We start from the raw sequence: 16443 nt of genomic DNA, 5'->3' as shown, positions 1-16443 counted from the left end.
TAGGGGAGAAATCACCGGATTGTTCCCAGGAGATCTGTCAGATGGTGTGGCCGTAACTCATTCCTAGAATGAGCAGAGTGTAACTGAATTGTCCTTCTTCCCTCCTGATTGCCTGTGAACATGAAACAATATGAACTGGGGCAGAATTTTGTCTGAAAGAAGGGTGGGTAATTTTATTTAGTCCCAGTGAGTGGATAGCCCTGTGTTACAGACAGGACCACATTATAATTGTTTTTCTCTCTCATCTTGAGTGATAGTTCTTTATGGTCCATGTTGTTCATATTTGTACTTTTAGTGCCCAGTAGGATGCTTAGCACATAGTAAGTATTCAATGAAAACTTAATATTATATTCATTGATTTTTTAAGGCACTATAGATTATGACACATCATTATTTATATGCTCCTAAAAAGAAAATTTTTTCTCAGTTATAATGGTAAAATGCCATTGATTATAAGACACATCATAATTTGAGAATGTTCAAATCTAGGAGTGTGTGTATTGGGGGTAATGTCTTAGGATCCATGATATATGGTAAATATTTAAGGGGAAGTCTAAACAGTGTTGAAATTTATATTATAATACAGTCTGGGTTTTTAAAAATCAGAAGCTAGGGTTAGAGGTTGATTATAAAGGGGCACACAAGGGAATTTTGGGGGTGATGAAACCATTTTTATATCTTGATTGTGATGGTGGCCACAAATTTTACAAGTTTTTTTCTAACCCACAGAATTGCTCTCTAAAAAGGTTACGCTTACTCTGTGTAAATTATACCTCAATAAACCTGACTTTAAAAAAGAGAACACTAAAAATATAGTCCAGTTTTGAGAGTGAGGAGAGATCATTAACATTTTGTTGCTATAAGCAGTCATTCAGTATGACCTACTTGGAAGCACAGGTGGGAACTCTTGTCTTATCCTCACTGGTGATCCAGTTCATCAGACCTTCTGAAATGCTCCAGATTTGTGTCATATGTATGAACTCTGAAGTTAGCAGTGTTTTGGGTTTGGATTGAGTCTGCCCCTTTTTATTAAGGTTATTGTTAATTCTGAGGCTTGCCAGAGCTCTCTGCAAGCCCCCAGTGAGCCTGGAAGGGAGTTTATTGCATCTTAGAGGTTTTCCAGACTAAAAATAGAATTTCTGTAGGTCACTCAGGGCTGGAACCTGGACTTTTGTTCTTTTGCTCACATTTTGTTAGTAGTTTTACTTGTTTAAGATTGTCATCTTGATAAAAATAGTGTAAGATCTAGGGACCCTAACTAGAGCTGTCGTGACATCACTCCATCTATTGTTGTTCATGCGAGCATAGGTAACATACACTTAAGCTCAGTGTTCTTCTCTTTGCCCATAATGGGTGTTCATGTCAGTTTGGAATAGGCTGCCCTGATTCTCATCCTTTTGCTGCTCTTTCTTCAAAACCTGTTCTTGATACCTGACAGAAAATTGTCATAATAAATATACAGACCACAAATGTGAAGGGTTCCCTGTAGAACTGTACCATCTTGGGATCTGAATCATAGGATAAAGAGGTAGACAGTGTCTGGTTGAGCTTGGTAACAGTTTGAAAGAAAGGTTTGTAAGTTCAACTCCAGTCAGTGGTTTCAGATTTATATGTGTGCCTCACTGCTGGGCAGGAGGCATCATTTGGACAAATCTTCCAGAGGGGTTTTTAATAGTTGACTGTGTGCTCCATCCTTTGGGTGGACTGCAGCAAACCTTTGTTACAGAGCTGCCCCAAGTCAGTGTAATGAAGCGTCAAAGGACTTACTGACAGCATTTCCTCCAGCATGTATCTGACTTCCCAAACATTTGACCTGGAAGGATAAAATCTAGGATTGAGCCTGTGCCTTAAGAGTGCTTTATCTCATATGAGGCTGAGTCATTCCTTTGTTCCTGAGCATCTCTGCTTTTTCTAACTTTTGCCTGTCACTCCCTGGCCCTTCCAGTTGTTTCTGAGGATCATGCATTTCTTTTCACTCAAACATTCTCCCACCCAGTCAAATATGTGACTCCACCCCTACAGGCTGCCTGGCTTGGTTAGAGAGAGGCAGAGAAAGAAGGATCAGGACTTAAATGCTGTATATCAAAAGGCCACCTGGGTTCACCTCCTCTTTCCCCTTTACGAACATGGTTCAGTTCAGTCACTCAGTCATGTCCAACTGTTTGTGACCCCATGGACTGCAGCATGCTAGGCTTCCCTGTCCATCACCAACTCCCGGAGCTTGCTCAAACTCACGTCCATCAAGTCGGTGATGCCATCCAGCCATCTCATCCTCTGTCGTCCCCTTCTCCTCCCACCTTCAATCTTTCCCAGCATCAGGGTATTTTCCAGTGGGTCAGTTCTTTGCATCAGGTGGCCAAAGTATTGGAATTTCAGCATCAGCAACAGTCCTTCCAATGAATATTCAGGACTGATTTCCTTTAGAATTGACTGGTTTGAACTGTTATCAACATAACAATCCCTTCAGTCATAGACTATATGACTGCAGGGCTAGAGTGAATGCTGCCATTTTATCCATGAACAAACTGAGACTCAAAGAGGGATATGGATTAGTTGAAGTCTCACAGATAGGGGCAGAGAAAGATGCTAACACTGTTATCACCAAGGGATGGGAGTCCAGGAGGCTTTGGTTTAAGGGTGTTCACCCTCAGATGGATGAACTGGGGGCAACGCAGTCTCAGTCAGTGCAGCCTGGCCAGAAAGATTCTGATAAGTGGCCAGCAGCAGAAGGAAGGAGCAGAGAAGAGCAAGTTTCACCTGATCGTTAGTGACTGGGGTGTCTGTGTCCTCAGCATTACTTGGCTGTTCAGCACTTAGTTCATCTTCCACCATAAGGGGCTAGGGCCATGGTCTTTTTGTCTTACATTTTGAAATCAATGGACCTACTAGACTTTGAGAGGAAAAATTACTCTTAAATTAGTAAAAATAAGAGGGTCATAGTACACAGCCTTTGACACTGAATGAGTCATGAACTGATATTTTGTAACATCCGAGATTTTTATAAATTAAAAATATCCAGTGCTGCACCTGACTATAATATAGAAAATCCAGCCTGATATGGTAGAAACACCCTTGAACCAGGAGTTATGTAATACTGGCATGTGTGTTGAGTGGTGACCAACTCTCTGCCACCCCATGCTCCCCTAATTGGGTGGCCTTATACATTAAAACTTCTGAGGTCTTTGGTTACCTCATATGTGAAGGTAGAAAATACTTAAAATCCATTCAACTTCAGGATTCAGCAGAGTTGTCTCCTAATATCTAAATGACATCTACGTGTATGAAAAAGCTAGCTCTGTATTTCTGTAAAATTTCACCCAAAATAAGTTGACACTACAAGGGTCTATTTCTTAAGAGCCAGTATAGTTCATGCTTTCCTATTCTTCTAGCAAAAGACAGCTATGTATAAATAATACAAAAACAAAGCTATAATAGGATTTCAGAGGAGATGGAATTAAGTCATGATTTCCACAGTCTTGAGTTCTGGCATTTCTAACATCTCTGAGGTACAGTGTCTTTATTTTTAAAATTAGAGGGTATAGATAATTTTCAGCATCTTTTTAACTCTGATGTTTATGATTCTAAAACTCTTAAGAGAGAGTTTTCCCCCTAAATACTCAGTAACAACAATGCAATGAAAGTACTAAAATTCAGATGAAGTCAGAAAAATGGGTTGGGGATGTAGGGAGTCCTTTGTGGATTCCAAACTGATTAACATCACCGATGGCAGAGCTCCCCCACATCTATGTGTGCAGCTTAATTTTCAAGTTATTTTCCTAGAGTGAGGGAGGGACACCTTAATTATTATTTATGGATTATAGAATTTGGGTAACGGAGATGCTGACACGGGCTCCAAGCTACATGGCTGTAAGCTACATAGTTACATGGCTACGCTGTCCAGATCTGTTCTCCAGAGACTTTTGTCCTTGTCTGATGCATCTTGCAGTAGGTTTCTGTTCTGTGGTAGATGTTAGCATGACGCAGCAAGCGCTTCCTCCCCTCGTACTGTTAATGTAAATAACTTTCCTTTGTTTATCTGGTGAGGAAAATCTCAGGTTTGGAAAAGCTACACCATTAGAAAAATAAGGTAAGGCAGATGATTGGGTTTTTGCTTTTTGTTTTTGTTGGTAATAAACATTCTTCACTCCAGAAACTGCCCTATTTCTAATTATTTTCCTTGTATTTTGGAGAAGCTGTGAATATAATAAACAAATACCTCCTCATTCACTTGGCAAGTGTGCATTGAAGCAGACAGCAGGCTAGGTCCCGGTTTGCACGGATTGAAGATTTGTGTTTGCAGCTGTATTTGGGGGCCGTGGGCCAGGCCCTTAACTCTGGCTGAGGGCCCTGTTTTTAGAAGATATGCACAGATGGCCAGCAGGAGTGTCCTCTTGTCCTCTCTTCAGTTAAGAACTTAGTCCCTGTTTCCCTTGGTATATATGGGATGCTATCAGTGAGGACCAAAAAGATTTCTTCAAAAGTTAAAAGCAGCATAAAGGCATTACCACTAACCACCACCACCACCATCAAAAGACAGTGTGAGGACTCATTTCCTGAGATGAGAGGGAACTAGAAATGTTCACATCCACTGGTGGTCGTGTAAAATAGTGGGACATTCCTGGATTTTTGTAAAACAAGAAGCATCAAAAACTATAAAAGTGTTTTTGGCCAATCAGTGCCAGATTCAGATTTTATGCTATGGAAATAATTATGTGTGTGTAAGGATAGTCATTTAAAATAGTTAAAATACTAATATATCTATCTTGAGCAGAAGTTTTTTTTAAGTAATTTTATTTATTTATTTTTGGTTACACTAGGTCTTCATTGCTACAGCTGCTTTTCTCTAGTTGCAGAGAGCGGGGCTGCTCTCTAGTTGTGGGGTACGGGCTTCTCATTGCAGTGGATTCTCTTGTCGCGGAGCACAGGCTCTAGAGCACAGGCTCAGTAGTTGTGCCTCATGGGCTTAGTTGCCCTGAGGCATGTGGGACCTTCCTGGATCAAACCCATGTCTCCTGCACTGGGAGGCAGATCCTTTACCACTAAAGCACCAGGGAAGCCCTCAAGCAGAAATTTTTGACAGTGTATTTTGGTTAGGCAAGCTATGATGTACCTGTATAATCAAAGACTAGGCAGCTATTCAGTTGTCCTCTGGAAGAATACTTATTGTTATGACTTTCCAAGGAGCAAGAAGGCACTTAAAAAAAAAATATATGTATGTGTGTGTATGTGTAAAAAGGATACAACTGTTATTTAAAATTAAATAAGTCTGGTGAGAATTTTGATAATGAAACTGTTTGTTTGGAAGTTGTGCTGACCTAAGTTTGTTTCAGTTCCAGTGTATGCGATGGTTTCCAAACCAGGGACCTGAAAATGGTAGTTTTCTGCAGGGAGTCCTAGAGAATTGGTGTGTCAGTGATGCTAGTGGTAGAGAACCAGCCTGCCAGTGCAGAAGATGTAAGAGGCTCAGGTTCAATCCCTGGGTCACGAAGATTCCCTGGAGGAGAGCATGGCAACCCATTCCAATATTCTTGCCTGGAGAATCCCCATGGACAGAGGAGCCTGGTGGGCTACGGTCCATAGGGTCACAAAAAATCAGACACAACTGAAGTGATTTAGCACACATGCCCTCATGTCAGCGCAGTGGTGAAGGGAAAGGAGATGACAAGGAGGAGAAAATTAGGGCACGAATGAGATGAAGGCGGCTTCAGTTTCTGAAACAGGCAGGATGCCGTCAGTGTGCGTTTGCCAGTAATCTTAACTTGTCACAACACATGAGGAGAAGGAATGTGCTGCAGGACTGGGGGCTGTGAGGCTTTCCCTGACTCTGTTCCATGGGCTCCAGGCCACCGCTGACACCCAGGACCCTGGGTGGGAGGACTCAATCCCAGGCAGAGGCCACCTGACAGAATAGTGCCCTTGCGCTGCAAAGCTCCTGTGGCTTTCCCTAAACCTCAGGATGTTAGGTACTCCTCACCTCAGTAAGGACTAAGGGTCCAGGTCTCTTTGACTCCAAAGCCCATGGGCTCTTTCCATGAAGCACTGCTGCCCTGGAAAGCATGCAGTCCAGCTGGGTAGGTAAATCTAACAAGTAAAATGTTTATAGAAAAATATGACCATAGTCAGTATTAAGCATGGAGCAATCAATATACGGGTTGCACTGAATTCACAGGAGGAAAAAGGTCCCATGAAAGTTGTATCAGGTTCAAAAGAAGTCAGTTTTGAGTTGAGCCTTGAACAATGGGGAGGATTCAGCTAGATGATCCGTGAATCTCTGGCTTCTCACCCCAAATGGCTCAAGAAGCAGGGCCTTCTAACAGGAATCAGCAGGCTGAGCCTCCCAGGAGAAGGTTGGGGAACAATCTCATCATCATTTTCAACTCAGAGAGATTTTCCTATTGACAGGTCTTCACCTGCTTTAGGGCTTGGATAGATCATCTGATCAGACCAGTCAGCCCAGGGGGTTGCCAGACCACACCTATCCACCACCCTCAGCACCCTTAGGGGGAGTGCTAACCTTCCCCTTGACATTCCCCTTCCAGACAAAGCTAATCAGAGCCACCCCATTACCTTTGTGCCCAGAAGCCCCTGTGTACCAGCAGGAAGCATCACTCAGATTGCTAAGAACCCATGTGGAGACTGCTCCTAAAATTCTGTCTTTGCATTCGGCTGTTTAGTTGCTAAGTCATGTCTGACTCGTTTCAACCCTGTGAACTGTAGCCTGCCAGTCTCCTCTGTCTATGGGATTTCCCAAGCAAAAAGACTGGAGTGGGTTGCCATTTCCTTCTCCAAGTTTGCATCTGGGGAGGACACTAAAGCTCCAAGTGGCACCTGCATCTTGTGTGAAGATGCTGGAAGAGAGGCCTTGATTGGGGAGTCGGGTGCTAGGGTTCAGGAAGCAGCTGCCTTGGAACGGGCTGTGTGGACACAAAAATGGGGGGTGAGGACCCTGCCTGCAGATGGTCTCTTCAGAGGTGGGGTTGCACTGGGAGGCAGAAGGAATGGATATAATGTCCCAAGGCTTTCCAGGTGTCTCTTTTTTCCCCCTCCCTTCCTTGGAACATCTCCCTCTCCATCCCTTTTTTTTTTCCATCTCTCCCGCTCTCCTCTACCCTCCTCTCCTCTTTTTCTTGGCCTCTCACTTGTTCTTCCTCTGCCTGTTGGACCCCAACCCATCAATTCTTCCTGCTTCCTCTCTCCCAGCCCTCCGTCGGCCCTCCGTCGGCCTCTAGCTCTCTGCCCTGCTTCTGTCTCTCACCCGCTTCCTTTGCTGTTGGTTCTCTTTCTGTCCCTGTGTCTTCCTCTCTCTGGGTTGTTCTCCACTTTGCTTCTTCTCTTCCCTTTTCTCTTGTGTAGTATCGGGTGTGCGCTTGCACTCTGACTGTGTGCTCCCCGTGCAGCAGTGTGTCAGAGTGGTCGAGGAGGTGGGATGCACGGTGGGGGGGGGTGTGCTCGTTTGCTGCACCACTGCCTCTTCCTGGGAAGCTTTGTGGGGTGGGGTGGTAGGGGGAGGCTTGTCCTGAGGTTTATACCTGCTTTATCTTCAAAAGAGTTTCAGGAATCCCGTGAGGTCAGCAGAAATGTAGTCTAGAGGGTCTCAGACGATCCCCCTGTCCCTAGGTCCATTAGAAGGGATAGGATCTCTGGGAATGAATTCCCAGGTTAAGGAGGCAGGAAGCCAGAGATTGCAGGAGCAATTCCAAAATAAGATCAGCACCACAAAGGCGTAGCTTTCTTCTTCATCCTGGAAATATCCTCAGGTCATCTCAGGGAAAAGGGAAGTTTGAATCAAAAAGTGATAAAATAGCCATCTTATCCCTCAACGACTACAACAGAATGCTCTGCCATGGCTGATGTCTGGTATTTATAAGTTAGATGAATCCAGCTAATACTAGAGTGCATCTCTGAAACTCTGCTCTAACTTCCCATGTATGTACTGTGGATGGCACTTCATCCCAGGTCCTAAGCTAGTGTTTTTCATGAAAAGTATTGATGGAATAAATAGTGTTTAGGCTTTCGGGTAACCATTTCAGCTTCCTCTTGGGTCCTCATTGCTTTGTCTTTGGCCATTGCAAGAACTGAGTGTTCCAAGTGGCCATTCGCATCACACAGGTGACTGGGGCAGTTCTGGGAGAGAGCACAGAGTGCACACTGCCCTGCTCAGTTCGAGGGAGAAGGGAGTGGGGGTGGGTGGCTGTTGGTTGTTTTCTCTGCCTGCAGCTAGCCTGTTCCAAGTGGTCATTCTCATTAACTTTGTATTTCAATTTTTCTTTTACTGTGAGCACGAGACCTTCTGGTCACATTAAATGTGTGCACTGTGGTTCATCCTGATCCTGGAAAGTGAACATTGTCACAGCCTTGGAGTTTCTCTTCTTGTTACATCTCATCATGAGCTCTCCAGAAGCTCCAGGAGTCCAAGACTCCTCTAGGCAGTGTAGGCTTGTCTGCTTTCCTTCAAAGCTCACTTGTACTTTTATGTAGTGATGCCAAATAGGGGAAATGGAAAATAGGAAAGAAGGGAAAATGGCTCACAAGCTTGACACTCCAGGTAGAATCTAAATATACATTCAAGGAACTGAAACACTGAAAGTAAAAGCATTCCTTTATTTCCCCACACACCCTCTCCCCCACTGATATTTCATGTCCCTCCTCGGAGCTCATGATTGGAGCAGTTACTTACACTTAGGTTAAAGGAAGCTATATGTACATAATTTCACTTCTTAATAGGTTAAATGACCATGTATTATCTGACATAGAAAAGATTATGTACATTACATCTAGATGTGCTCCTAAAGTAAAGAAACTTTGCCCCAGGGCTGTGGTTTGGCAAGTCTATCTTGGGCATGGTAAGGAAGGGGCAAGATGTTCTTTAGTTTCAGTGAGCAAGAATGTCTTGAAACCCCCACTAAGGCCTCCTTTTTGGTGGACTGCTGCTGAAAACTTGTAAAGCCCTGCTTGAGATGAATAAGGAGAATATTGGAGTTTTCAAACCCTTAACACAGCCATGACTGTTGGCCGTGAATGTTCTCTCTAGACCTGCTTACATTTAATGTCTTTCTTCCCCTTCTTGTTTTGTAAGTACAATGAGGTTGATGCTCTAAACAGAAAAAGGATATGTGAGTATGTTAAGTCTAAAATGTAATTGTTTTTAATTGATGTGATTAGTCTGATACTTTATTGTATGGATGATTTGTGAAATTTCTTATGAGGAAACTTTAATACTTCATTTTTCCTTTGCTGTGTTAATATCTTTATTCCTAAAAGATATTATATTTTAATAGATTTCTCTAGAAATTGACTTTGTGATGTATGTACAGTCTGTGAAAGATATTAACTTAGAGTTTACTGAGAATTGGTTTTTATAATTAAAATGTAAAATTAACTTAAAAATTAAAGTTTCTTTAATGCAAAAATAATGCAAAAAAAAATGCAAAAATAAGTACGTATATAAATAAAACACCAAAGGATCCCTGGTGTTTCACAATCTATGTATTACCTTTCATTGTGTAGAAAAAAAACTGTTTCAAATCGACCACTGCTCCCTACACAGCATGAGATATTTAGTGGTAAACAACTAGGGCTTCCCTGGTGGCTCAGATGGTAAAGAATCTGCCTGTAATGCAGGAGACCTGGGTTCGATCCCTGGGTCAGGAAAATCCCCTGGAAAAGGGAATGGCAACCCACCCCAGTACTCTTGCCTGGAGAATCCCACGGACAGAGGAGCCTGGCAGCATACAGTCCATGGGGTTGCAAAGAGTCATACACGACTGAGTGACTAACACTTTCACTAACTAGGGAACCATTTTATCCACAGATGGGTTTTAGATTAAATCACAGTGGGATTTTTTTTTTTTGGTTTTTGTTTTTTTGTTTGAAACAGTGGCTTTGTCTCACTGCTTTTTTTCCTCTGAAAAAGTACAGTGTATATTAAGAGTTCCTTTGTCACTTCCTTCCCCAGACTGTGAATATCGTCTCATAGTGGGAAAATCCCATGTTCCATTTTCTGATGTTTTACATTTTCCCTTTAATTTTTTCTAAGCCCCCAGCGTCACTAAATGGTGTATCTTTTTGTCCTTCACTAAAATTTAAGAATATGTAATAAATTAAGGATGGTTCTACATTGCCTCTTATCTGACTAGCATCTGTGGGTGTCAGCTGCCAACAAGTAGCTCGGGTGTCTGGGCCGCTCCTGAATGCTCACAAGCTGACACACTCCCTTCTGATAAAAGGTACCTTCAAATATGCATGTGCCTTTCAGTATAAATTATGTATGCTTGAACACTTCCTGTAAGAGAATCAGTCGACCTAATAAAGTGACTTGGCTGGGACTTTGAAAAAGCTGGATATAAATATCGCTAGAATTTATAGAACAAGCATAAATACTTCACTCTGAGCTTTGCTGAGCATTTTCAGGATGTTTCTGACCACATTTGTGAAATCAGAGCTTATCCCAGGAAAAGGGCCTGGGGAAGTGAGGACAGAGTTAGTCACATAGGATCACCAGTCCTCCCAGGGAAGCTTCCAAGTAACGGCTACCCCTTAACATTTTCATGTTAAGGAGTAGGGTTTTATTTTCTTAGTTCTTATCTAATCATCTACCCTAGTTTTGTTGATATGTGTACAGCCCTTACCTAAAAATCTACATGTCTGAGTTCAGACATACCTTGTTAAGGCTGTCATGTTCAAACAGAACACATATGTTCTCCAGAGAGACAGCATGTCTATGTGGGTGATAAGAACTGAAATCAAAGCATTGCCAGTCTTATATTTAATGGAATATTTTATTCTCCTAATTCTGTTCAAGATGCTAAAAAAAAAGTCTATCTCTAATTTGACATTCGTAATGAGTGAAGTATTATTGCTTTAAAGCTACCATTGTAGAGGAAGATTAGTGTGTGGTGATGGTGGTGGTCGTGGTGATGGTTGTGGTGGTGGTGAAGGTGGTGATGACGGTGAAGGTGGTGAAGGTTGAACCTGAGACATGTTCTGCAGAATGCTGAAGCCCTTCTTCAAGGTCAGGAGATGACTCTCCCTTTATATGCACATTCTTTTTTATTTTGCAATACACAAAGCTCATGAAGAAAAAAGAATATATCATTTTCTTAATGCAGTTTTGCATTTGCTGTTTTATTCCACAGCTTTTAATTTTATAATGAGATTTTGATGCCAAGTTTCATGTAAGCAATGAGCTGTCATTAATTGATTAGGATGCACTGTGTCAGTTTCTTTGTTCTCTCATCTTGCTTGTCTGATGGATCAGAAAGTGGGATGGTTAACAAAGGAGTCACTGAGGTATAAGAGGGGTGTGTTCCAGACTAACTGGTGTGAATGCTACCTTTACAGTGCTGATAGAGTGTTCATTTTATCATCATTCTCCAATGTGCCTCTTTGGTGGTATGATCCCTCCCTCTACCTTCCCCTCTGTCTGTGAACAGAGCTTGATAAACAGAAGAACAAATATGACTGCTTGCTTTGTCCTGATCTTAATTCCATAGTTTTAAGCAAATTCCTCGCTGTGAGCTCTGCATCTCTCCCACCATATGCTGAGATCTGCTCGGGGTACTATAAATCATTCGGAATTAGAAGCTGTGCTCTGCATCTGACCTGCTGGCTCATGGACGCCCACATCCACTGCAACTGGCAAACAGTGGTGGTTTATTTTGGGGCTGGTATAGAAGAGGCTGTGTCCAAAGGCTGGGAATGTAAGATAGGGACTGAGATTGTCTTGTAATGTGGCCTCAACTCTTGTCTCCTTGCCCAGACTGCACTCTCGAAGCTCAGCCCAAATATGTTAGAGGTGGGAAGCGTTACGGACGCAGATCTTTACCCGAATTTCAAGAATCCGTGGAGGAGTTTGCAGAGGTGACTGTCATTGAGCCACTCAATGAAGAAGCACAGCCTTCACACATCCCAGCCAGTGAGCACAGCGAGGTAAGAAATTGGACAGACACATCCATCTGGACCACAGGTGTGCAGACCTGTGGGTACCCACACCCTTGTGGTGCAAACACAGGAGGACTGAGGGGTTTATGGCTTTTCTCAGCCACTTTTTTTCAACTACATGCTAATCTTATTACTTGCCTTTTGGATATCTATGACTGCTTTTTCTATTGTTTATATGTTTAATCTCTGTTTCAGCTTTTGAAGAGCTGATGTTTCTGTGCATGTTTTATGTATGTACAGTTTTTAATTCAGTTGTTTTTATATTATCTGAGGTCTGCCACTTCTAGCTCTTCTTGGGAATATCTCTCTCCTCCACGGCACTGTTATTTTTAGTTACGTAAAAAGCTAATCAGCTCCCTCCCCGCAAACTATAAAACAGCTGCAGTGACAGGTAAGAAGTAAAAGCAGTTTTCAGGCATTTCAGGGGCCAGCATCTTATCTTTTGTGGTGGGGTAAAGCAGCTTTCGGAGAAGGCAATGGCACCCCACTCCGGTACTCTTGCCTGGAAAATCCCATGGATGGAGGAGCCTGGTGGGCTGCAGTCCATGGGGTCACTAAGAGTCGGACACGACTGAGCGACTTCACTTTCACTTTTTACTTTCATGCATTGGAGAAGGCAATGGCAACCCACTCCAGTGTTCTTGCCTGGAGAATCCCAGGGACGGCTGAGCCCGGTGGGCTGACGTCTATGGGGTCGCACAGAGTCGGACACGACTGAAGCGACTTAGCAGCAGCAGCAGCAAAGCAGCTTTGCAACTTTGTCCTTGTCGCAGGGCTCAGCAATTGCCAGGATTCTTATCAGTTCTGTCGCCCCCAGGCGGATCTGACTCCCCAGCAATCAGAGATCCCTCTGCTTCCCTCATCTCCCTCTTTTCATTTTACATTTTGCTATAATCTACCAATAAGGAAGAAGCAATGGCATTTTCTTTTTTTTTTCTTTATGGCTCATTTACCAGCATCCCATTTATAGAACATGATTGAAAGTGCCATGCTGAGCAAGCTCTAAATATTTCTTGCAAATCCCAGCTTTGTCTGGGGATGCAGATATTTCAGATGCTCATATAAGCTGGAAAAGAGACAAAAGAGCCTCAACTTCCTGAAAGTCATCTGTAGATCATAGGTTTAGCAAGGAGTATGTGTTTGTTGCCATTAACTTTCATGTTCAGCTTGCTGATATCTACGAGAAGCTTGCTCCAATAATGTTCCCAGCAAGCAGATACCCTGCATCTTCAACTTTCTAGAATACCCACAAACCCAAAGGTAACCAGAGAGAGTCCCAGTATTGAGCAGAAATGAAACCAACCACAAGTGCTGCAATTTAGAAGACACGTGACTGGTGTGCAAACCAGAAGAGGCTCACACTGCTTTTTAGAATCAAGTGATACCTGTCCTCACAATAGAAGTGAAGGAGCAGTGGCAGAAATGCGAGTGAGAAGAGAAGAAGAAAAGCAGCTGGAGTGGGTAAGATAGATAGAAACCACAAAAGTGGTGTGAATAGTGTGGGTGAGAGGTGATGGCTGAAAACAGAAAGACCATGAGAAGCAACAAGGATGCTACTAAAACATCTCAGCACTGGGGGCCCATGGGTCTGGGGCAGAGACCTCTATCCATCTTGGTTCAGTTGGTTTTAGACCCTTTCTTGGGTCACTTTGAAAATTTAGATAGGGCCCTTTCCACAGTAAAACACATAGACTTGCACTCACAAGTATTCCATTTACTATTTCAGGTAAGCAAGTAATTTACATACTTCAGTTACTGCAGTGTTTGTAATTTTTATCTTGCTGTCAGGAAGGGTATCAAAATTACAATATTAAACCTGTTTCATAGCCCTAACTAGTGTGGAATGTATCTGAGATAGTTCTCTGTGAAAAAAATAATTGGTTAAAATAGGGCTCCACACTTGATGGGGGAAGATTTTCTTATTTGGAAAACACTTTTAAGTCTAGTATCTCCTTTCTCCAACTGTTTTCAGTACTGAGGTACTGTTATTTGGTGCTAAGAAATTAAATGGTTACTTATTCCATTGATTATCCATTCTAAATATAGCAGTGTGTACATGTCCTTCCCAAAGTCCCTAACTGTCCCTTCCCCCTGGCAACCATAAGTTTGTTTTCTAAGGCTGTGAGTCTCTTTCTGTTTTGTAAGTTCATTTGTATCATTCCTTTTTAGTTTCCACCTATAAGAGATATCATAGGATAGTTCTCCTTCTCTGTCTGACTTACTTCACTCAGTATGACACTGTCCAGGTCCATCCGTGTTGCTGCAAATGGCATTATTTCATTCTTTTAAATGGCTGAGTGATATTCCATTGTGTATATGTACCACATCTTCTTTATCCTTTCCTCTGTCGATGGACATTTAGGTTGCTTCTGTGTCTTGGCTTTCTTAAACAGTGCTGCAGGGAACATTGGAGTTCATGTTTCCTTTCAGATGTTTTCCTCTTGATATATGCCCAGGAGTGGGATTGCAGGGTCATATGGTAGCTCTATTTTCAGTTTTTTAAGGAACCTCCACACTGTTCTCCATCATGGCTGTACCAGTTTACATTCCCCCCAACAGTGCAAGAGGGTTCCCTTCTCTCCACACCCTCTCCAGCATTTGTTGTTCGTGGATTTTTTGATGATAGCCGTTCTGTCAGGAGTTCTTTATTGTACTCCTGGTTTCTTTTTTCTTCCTCTTGGTTGCCCTTTTGTCTCCTGCCCTTGGTTGTTAAGAATTTCTTTCCTGGGTATGTTTGTTATCAGGGACTCATATTTCTGTGTGGCTTTGCAGTATTAAAGGCAGGAGTGGGCTGGGTCTCCTGTGACATGACTATTTCATGAGGAGCAGTCAGATGGGGAGCTAGAGACAGGTCTGCTTTGGTGTAGGTTTCTTTGACTCCTGGGCCCTGGCACAGGGATTCCTGGCTTGCCCTTAAACTGAAGTTTTTCCTGTCCTCAGACAAGCCTCATTTTTTCTTCTAAAGTGATTTGAGAGTTTTCTTTTTCTTTTTTTTTGATGAAGACCACAGGACCTGAATCTGTTATCAGAAGTTCAATAATGAGGAAGTCCTGCTATTATTACCCAACAGGAGAATAGTTTTCAGCTCTAGGATGAATCAAGTAATTATCCCCTTTTTTTAAGCAGTTTGGGGAGGTGGGCAGTAGAATGGAACAGTGCCACAGTTCAATTCAGTCGCTCAGTCATGTCCGACTCTTTACGACTCCATGGACAGCAGCACACCAGGCCTCCCTGTCCATCACCAACTCCTAGAGTTTACCCAAACTCATGTCCATTGAGTCGGTGACGCCATCCAACCATCTCATCCTCTGTCGTCCCCTTCTCCTCCTGCCCTCAATCTTTCCCAGCATCAGGGTCTTTTCAAATGAGTCAGCTCTTCGCATCAGGTGGCCAAAGTATTGGAGTTTCAGCTTCAACATCAGTTCTTCTAATAAATACCCAGGACTGATCTCCTTTAGGATGGACTGGTTGGATCTCTGTGCAGTCCAAGGGACTCTCAAGAGTCTTCTCCAACACCACAGTTCAAAAGCATCAATTCTTCAGCGTTCAGCTTTCTTTATAGTCCAACTCTCACATCCATACATGACTACTGGAAAGACCCTAGCCTTGACTAGATGGATCTTTGTTGGCAAAGTAACGTCTCTGCTTTTTAATATGCTGTCTAGATTGGTCATAACTTTCCTTCCAAGGAGTAAGCGTCTTTTAATTTCATGGCTGCAGTCACCATCTGCAGTGATTTTGGAGCCCCCCAAAATAAAGTCAGCCACTGTTTCTACTGTTTCCCCATCTATTTGCCATGAAGTGATGGGGCTGGATGCCATGATCTTAGTTTTCTGAATGTTGAGCTTTAAGCCAACTTCTTCACTCTCCTCTTTCACTTTCATCAAGAGGCTCTTTAGTTCTTCTTCACTTTCTGCCATAAGGGTGGTGTCACCTGCATATCTGAGGTTATTGATATTTCTCCCAGCAATCTTGATTCCAGCTTGTGCTTCATCCAGCCCAGCATTCCTCATGATGTACTCTGCATATAAGTTAAATAAGCAGGGTGACAATATACAGCCTTGACGTACTCCTTTTCCTACTTGGAACCAGTCTGTTGTTCCATGTCCAGTTCTAACTGTTGCTTCCTGAGCTGCATGCAGATTTCTCAAGAGACAGGTCACGTGGTCTGGTATTCCCATCTCTTTCGGAATTTTCCACAGTTTATTGTGATCCACACAGTCAAAGGCTTTGGCATAGTCACTAAAGCTATGGTGTCACAAGTCACCTCTAAATGCTAGCCTCAGGGTGGCTTGTTTCCTTCTAGGAACTCATCCTGTAGAGATATGTTAGCAAACAGTCATCTGAAGGAATAAACAATAATCCCTACCCTGTTTCCCTGGTGGCTCAGATGGTAAAGAATCTGCCTGCAATGCAGGAGACCCAGGTTCAATCCTTGGGTTTGGAAGATCTCTGGAGAAGGAAATGGCAACCCACTCCAGTATTCTTGCCTGGAGAATTCCA

The 16443-nt window shown here is 42.9% G+C and overlaps 1 protein-coding gene across 7 annotated transcripts in view; it reads left to right on the top strand.

The window, feature by feature from the left end:
• The window catches only part of NIN (ninein), a 103364-nt gene that overhangs the window by 21749 nt on the left and 65172 nt on the right, over positions 1–16443 (top strand). For 6 of the 7 annotated variants that reach the window (XM_081511318.1, XM_081511319.1, XM_081511323.1 and 3 more), the window contains exons 5-6: positions 10137–10226; positions 11759–11928. In XM_081511318.1, the coding sequence (XP_081367444.1) occupies positions 10137–10226; positions 11759–11928 (260 nt within the window). The remainder of the gene's footprint in view (positions 1–10136; positions 10227–11758; positions 11929–16443) is intronic. The other variant, XM_081511321.1, reaches the window with a different exon arrangement.

This window comes from Giraffa tippelskirchi, chromosome 7 (assembly GCF_054371585.1).
Source record: "Giraffa tippelskirchi isolate mGirTip1 chromosome 7, T2T-mGirTip1v1.2.pri, whole genome shotgun sequence".
NCBI lineage: Eukaryota > Metazoa > Chordata > Mammalia > Artiodactyla > Giraffidae > Giraffa > Giraffa tippelskirchi.
Note: the sequence above shows the minus strand (reverse complement) of the source record. Positions and strands in the feature narration are given on the sequence as shown.